Here is a 7,305-nt window from a genome sequence, read left to right on the forward strand (position 1 = left end):
AAGTCTTGTAATTGTTATAATTAAATAAAGAGACTTAAACAAGTATATACATATCTAACACTCTTATTCCGTAATTTACAAGAGAATATTGATGTCATATTCTTTTACCACAATTACTTTTAAGGTATTATTTTCAAACTCAAACCTTTCAATTTTTTTTATTTATCATATCATGACGTGAATTTTTCAATTTCTTAATGGACAAAAAATACAAGAGGTAGCAAAATAAATTATAAAATTTAAAAATATTAACATATTTGGTTGCAATAGGAATCAAATTCCCATAAGAAGTTACAATTCATGGGAAATTAATTCCCTTATGAAATTTCTAGGAATTAGTCTAAATTGTTTGATAGTCATAAGGGGAGTTGTAATTCATAAAAATTATGTAGAAATTGTGAATAACCAAGGGGAAGATAAGTAAATAAATTCCTACATTTTGTGGGAATTCCAAGTTCCCATGAATTTTCATTACACCCATTTTTTCCATTTTCTATCAATCAAACAACTATCCAAGCATAAAAATAATGAGAATTTCTATTGCCTACATAAGTAATTTTCTGTATACCAAACAACCACTTACTTTTCCTCTCTTTTTTTCCACCCTTTAGATATTTTCCTTGGTACATGTGCATTTATAGCCTTACTCAATTTTAAAATAACTCAATATACATTTATGGACATAATTATCTACAATCTGACTTGTGTGGACCCGATTGACGTTAACATTAGTGTGCACCAGGCAAAACAACATATCGTTACTGAACAAACTACTATATTATGCGAAAATCCACTATATTATGCGAAATCTACTATATTATGCAAAAACCTATTATATTATGATATAATAGTTCAATTTAGTATCCAAACATAGAACCGAAACAAACAAAAAAGTATTCAACCATTTACACTTCTCTATATACTTCTTGTAATAAAAGAATCACAAACTGTCATCAGCTTAATTCCAAATGATGAAATGAATATCCACCTGAATTCAAGTCTATATGACGCTTATGACACCTAAATAATCTCATTTGTTTTTCTAGGCCTTGTTTGGTTGACAAAACAAATAATAGGAAGTGCAAATTTCTAAAAAGTAGAAGTGTATGAAGTTATTTGGTTGGCAAAATCATGGACATTTGTACTTTCTAGGAAGTTCTACTTTCTCCAAACTAGAGGAAGTTACTTACCTAGGTCCCCCTAGGTATACTTCCCATTATCAATCAAACACAATTTTACACTTCCTAGAAATTTCAAATACATAGAAAAAATAACTTCCTAAGAAGTATGACTTCCCATATACAACCAAACAAGGCCCTAATATAAAACATAACTTACTAGTTCTGGCCAAGTGGCCATGACGTGTGACCCCAAAAATCAAAATATCAAATCACCTCCTTATTGAAAAAATGTATATATTTTTAAGTAAAATTGATCTCAATACCTTGAACTATAACTTGGGTGCACCCAACACTATCAACTATGTTTAGTAACCTTAGCACCACCAACTACATGATCGGGTATAGTCTGTACCATAAAAACTCGCCCTTTTCAACAACATTTTAGGCTTCTGGCCTCATTTATTGTACAGAATGCACCTCATCCCATAACTGGTGGCGTTTACGCTACTAGTCATAGTTGGTGGTGTTTGGTGCACCCGAGCTATAGTTGAGTGCGTTGAAGCCAATTTTGCTTTTTTTTTTATTATATATATATATACACAATCTTACCGCTCTCTATTACCTCTCCCTTTAGTATAAAAACAACACAAAACTCCTGAAATTGTTTGAATCATTAATGTCCCATTTCTTAATAAAAAAAGCAACGAACAATAATGATGCAAACTACTTACTACTTGATATTAATAGCGAAACGATAGAGGAGCATCATCGATCATGTCGTTCACCCAATCTTCAAGTTCCTGCTCATCAACAAAGCTACTAGTCTCTAATTCTTGATTGATTACAATCATCTGACGATCTTGATTATTATGATTGTTGTTGTACTCTTCAAGTTGTGGGAGATAGTCACCTAAGGTGAAATTAAGCTTGGCGCGTGGACCCCTGAATCGGACGGCAGCTCGATCGTACTCTATGGCGGCATCCTCGGCGGTGTCGAAGGTTCCGAGCCACACTCGGACTGCCCGGTGTGGGTCCCGTATCTCAGCTGCCCATTTCCCCCACGGCCTCTGCCGAACTCCTCTGTACCTGTTTCGATTGTACCTCCTCTGTCTTCCGTTGTTACTATAATCAATTGTATTTTCCATCGTTACTAATTGTGATATTATATTGAATATAACAAACTAGTAAGAATATTATTAGAGAGAATAGAGAGGTGGACACTTAATAGTTAATGCTGAATAATGAATATTATAAACAGGTCGCTGGTGCCGGGTCTTATATGTACAAACTAGGATATCAGAGGAGATAGAGAGGACGGAGAAAAGTCAACCTTGTCAAACTAGTATTAATTTATTATTGTCAACGCTGACTGTAGAAAGTAGGTGAAACTATGAAAGTTGACTGGTTTCAATGTCAAACTAAATGAGTAGATAATCCTATTGGGTTCCAAAAAAAAAAAAAGCTACATATCAAATTAGGTCCTTTTCCTTCTTTTTGGCAACCAAAGCAATACATAGGTATAGGAGAAAGTATTTGCGCATACCCGGTATGGGCCAACAGTGTCCATACCGAGGTATGTTAGTAATTTTGCCAGAAAAAGACAAAAAAAGTTGGCCCTGATCATGTAGGAGAGAAATCAGATCAACTAGTATATGAATCAGATCAACTACAATGTGAATTAGATCAACTACAATGTGAATCAGATCATGGATATATGTAAGTAAAAACCAAAAAAAAAAAAAAAAGGAAAAACAAAAGAGAAAAAGAAAAGTTGTATTTATTTACAACTTTGCCTCGGTATTTACAAATACCGGGTATGCGCTTATCAGCGCTCGGTATAGGAAGGCTTTTTTAAGCAGTCGCACGTGTTTTACGGAATTATATTTTGTACCCGATTTTTTTGAACCCTAAACTTTTTGAACGTTACACAATATATCCTTATACAATATATTAAACATTAGAGTTATTTGAGACTTTAATTTCCTATCCTATGGACATAGAGTAATATTTACTTTTTTCTTCCCATATAGTCATCCTTTAGAATCTATAATTGCTTATTTATAGAGTTGGCAAAACTTGACCTAACCTGAGAACCAGAATAGAACCTGACTCAAAATAAACGTGTTACGATTAAGATTTTCAACCCACTTAAGTAATTGGGTCAGTCTGAACCCGACATGATACGTAAACAAGTTAGGTACAGGTTGAAAATTCGAACATGAAACTAACCCGTTTATTTTAAACTATGTTAGATAAGACCGGGTCTAAATATTGACCTACTTATTCCGTTTATTTTAAACTATGTTAGATAAGATCGGGTCTAAATATTGACCTATTTAATCCGTTTATTTATTTATTTTCACAGAAAAATTATCATTCATTGAAAAGTCATCTGGTATCTACATTGAATGATAAATGATATATGGGAGTAGATATGAAAAAACCTAGAAATTCATCATCCAAATAAGTTAACTGAAAAATCTGTTCGAGCCCATTTGAATCGATGTATACGCTTCTTTAACTAAATCTTCACTGAACGTGCTGTAATTGTTTGAATATCAATTACCTTGCTGTAGATCATATCTTTCATCTTCCCAATCACATCTTCTCCTGAAATAACCAAAAAAAACAGAGCAAAAACAAAAGAAAGAAATAAACTTCTACCAGATGAGAAGAAAACCCTTTATTGAAAAGGAAGATTACTGCCTCAGGGCCACCACAATCAAACATTGTTGCCTCACTTTATCTAATCAAAATAGATGGGATGGAAAAACTACAACCCACAATCTAACCAAAGCAAAAAAAAAAAAAAAAAAATAGACAAAAGACAATGGAGATGAGGAGAAGATCAGGCCAAAAACACAAAGAAACAACAAAAAAAACTCGCGGAGGGGGGAGACACGCCTTACACCAGCCGTGACGTGTGGCTAGGCGACGGCCTTCTGAAAGGGGTTTTTGGAGATAAGGTTTGAGGTCTTATTTAGGAGGGGATTTTTAGAAAGAGAATTGAGGCAGAAGTCACTATAGTTAATAACGTATATTAGTGTAACTTTAGATTGTAAAAAAGACTATCTGTTTAATCCGTTTATAAAAGTGTATAAATGTTTTTATTATTCTGGGTCAAGCCCAACGCATAATGTATAAAAGAAAAACCCTCCATATTGGTTCATTTTTTCCCTAACTGCTCATCCCCTTTCTCTCCTCTCTTTCTTTCTCTTCACCACCTCTCCTATCTCTCTTTCTCTCATCTAGACGAGTTATTGGAATCAAACCAAAAAAATTGATGTAACCGAAACAAGTCTTTTTCAAAGTGATGAAGATGCATAACTGAGTTCTGTTGGGCAACAAATATAGACTATTAATTTGTGTTAAAAACTGTAATATTAAAGTTCCAATTAATACTTGTAAAATTGTAATGAATTTTCTGATTTTATAAGAATATAATGTTCGTATAGTTTATTTTCTATAATTTTTGTTGTAAAAAATGAGTTTGAATCTGGTCAATTTCGTGTCAACTCGTTTTCAAACCCAGGTCAAGAACAAGCTTTTATTGCTATTAGGTTAAATGGGCCAAGTTCAAGTCGACTACTTTATGGACATGTGAGATTGGGGTTTGATATTTTGACGTGTTTACTGAACAAGTTGGGTTCAGGTTGAGGGGTCGCTAAACCCATTTAAGTAAATAGGTCAACTTGATTTTAATTCGATCCGATTGCCAGCCATGCTTATTTATATCTAAATATTTTAACCTATCGACTTTTTTTTAGAAACCACATCTCTATTATATAAGGGAAGGGGAGCTATGGTGTCCCCATTTGAATATACTGTTTTACCCCCTTCTTTTTCTAAATTACAAGGCCAATTTCAACCAAAACAATACTTCAAAAAAACTGTTGGAAATACAATTATAACAATCAATTACAAGTCAAGTGAAACCAATAGAATTGCATTATTCACGTTATGGAAATAACTGAAATGAGGAAACTTTACAAAAACAAGAAAATTCAATTACAAATTCTAACCCATTAGCAATTACATACTCCGTTCACAATAACCAGCAACAATTACATACTAAAAAAAATTACCAATACAATACAACGCCAATACAAAATACAAACTAAGAAAAACATAAGTTTTCGACGGGAAGATTCACTTTTGTCCATTGACGATATGCGAACTTCTAAAAAAGGAACATAATTCTTTTTCATCTTGCAACTTATTTCAAATTAGTTTAAAAACAAAACTAAGTCTTATATTTGAATTACATGAATAATTTAAGTCTTTATTGTATGGTATAAATTTTGAAATAATTTTTTAGAAAACTCGGTACATGGTTTTAACAAAAAAAGACATTATAAATTATAAATCAATTTTGAATACAATAACAATGACACAAAAATCAAACTAAAACTGAAATTACACTAATTTGCCAAAATAGATATTGAATTTAAAGATCGATGAAAAACGATTGATTTTACTGAGATTTCTTATGAATAATTTAAAATCCAGAAAAAGGAGTAGAAAAAGTATGAATAATTAATAATCCAGAAAAAGAAGTAGAAGAAGTCTTGAAAAAAAACAAGGGGAAAGAAAAAGAAAAAGTGGATGATTCAAGAACTTCATCCACAAATTTCTTTAAAAACCAATCTTCACAAATAAAAGTTCAAATAAAATGTAACCGGATCTTTGAGAAATTTAGTTGCAATTACATTTTTGGAACGAAATCGGGAACATAAAATGTAAAGAATTACCTTCAAATTCAAGGCCCCTCATTTAATTCGTCAACCACATAAACTCCAATTTCAACCCCATTTCCACGAACATTTTGAACATTACCACCCGATCCAAATGAAAACCTACAAAGATTCACAAAAAAAGAGACCAAAATTAACCTAAAAATTAATGGTCCGTTAATGAGTTTTGACACCATAATTGGCTTATTAATGTGGTTTTTGCCATGAAATATGAATATGAAATCTCAATCCTTTTTAGTGAGATATGAAAGATAATGAGGATAAGTAGATGAGTCATTCTAATTATATATATATATTTTTTTTTGAAAGAATCGTTCTAATTTTTTGCGGGAATGGAAGATATAAGGTTGTATGTGGGAAGATGAATATGTGGAGGATTAGATGAAAAAAAAAAGTGAGACACGTCAGTCATATGAGTATATGGGGTGAATAGTTATATGGTAGATGGGATTGATAGTCACATGGATAAGTGGGTAAAATCATGTGGGTTTGTTACTTGCATAAATGTGGCTTTGTGATTTTAAATATAATTTTTTTTGGACTATTAACAAACAATTAGCATTAATCATACTCAGTTATCTATAAGCGAAACAACAATATTATATAAAATCATAAAAAGAAATTTATATTTATCTTGACTCTTCTGGACATGATTTGACATAAGCCTCAATCAATATCAGTCTTGATTAATAGTATTGATCTCCTCTTTACATGGTTTATTTCAATAATGACTAATAATAATGCCTAAAAATATCGTCACACGCATCGTGTGCATACAAAACTAGCGTGTACAACGGTAGCTAGTGGGAACCATATCAATATTAAGTTTTTTTTTTGGGTAAAAGTGACGTGTAAGTTGTTTGTTGCCTTGTTGGGATAATTGGATGCCAGATTGGCGACAGCTATTTGTCCACGTGGAAACGTGGGTCACTATTGTGCTTAAGTCTTTGCTTACCTCACTTACATCAACGTCGTTCTTTTGCATAGAAAAAGTTTATTTGAAATTCGACCTGGACTTCTGTTCATACTTGAAACAAGGACTCAACTTCAATGATTTTCTCAACCCAAATTATCCAGTCAAGGCGCCACTTGTTGCAGGAGTTGACTTGTGCAATTTATAAAAGGTGTTGTTTGGACCTTTCGGTTCATTAAAATGGGTTCACCGTCCAACTTTTTTTAGACAATAAAACAAAGTCAATATACTCCCTCTGCTTTTTTTTTTATTATTATTATTTGCTACATTTGTGTTTACACAAGAATTTAGGAGATGTCATTTTCATTCTTTTTAGTGTACCTTTTGACCCTCTTAGCATTAAATAGGGTGGGAAAAGGGGAAAAGTGGTACTTTTTGGTAGAAAAGAGGAAAAACAAATATAATACTATTATTTTTTGGTAGGCCAAGCCCCCTAATAAGGAAATGTAGCAAATAA

General features: G+C 32.4%; 1 protein-coding gene across 1 annotated transcript; it reads right to left on the reverse strand.

The window, feature by feature from the left end:
- Positions 1-283: 283 nt before the first annotated feature.
- Positions 284-2,979, reverse strand: LOC104883778 (ethylene-responsive transcription factor ERF109). Its single transcript, XM_048646323.2, has one exon. It carries the CDS (start codon positions 2,264-2,266, stop codon positions 1,862-1,864), a length of 405 nt encoding a protein of 134 aa, XP_048502280.1. The 5' UTR covers positions 2,267-2,979; the 3' UTR covers positions 284-1,861.
- Positions 2,980-7,305: the final 4,326 nt, after the last annotated feature.

This window comes from Beta vulgaris, chromosome 6, assembly GCF_026745355.1.
Source record: "Beta vulgaris subsp. vulgaris cultivar EL10 chromosome 6, EL10.2, whole genome shotgun sequence".
Classification (NCBI taxonomy): domain Eukaryota; kingdom Viridiplantae; phylum Streptophyta; class Magnoliopsida; order Caryophyllales; family Amaranthaceae; genus Beta; species Beta vulgaris.

Bases quoted from the DNA above. Each gene is read 5' to 3' on its own strand.
- LOC104883778 (XM_048646323.2), bottom strand. From the start codon at position 2,266: ATGGAAAATACAATTGATTATAGTAACAACGGAAGACAGAGGAGGTAC.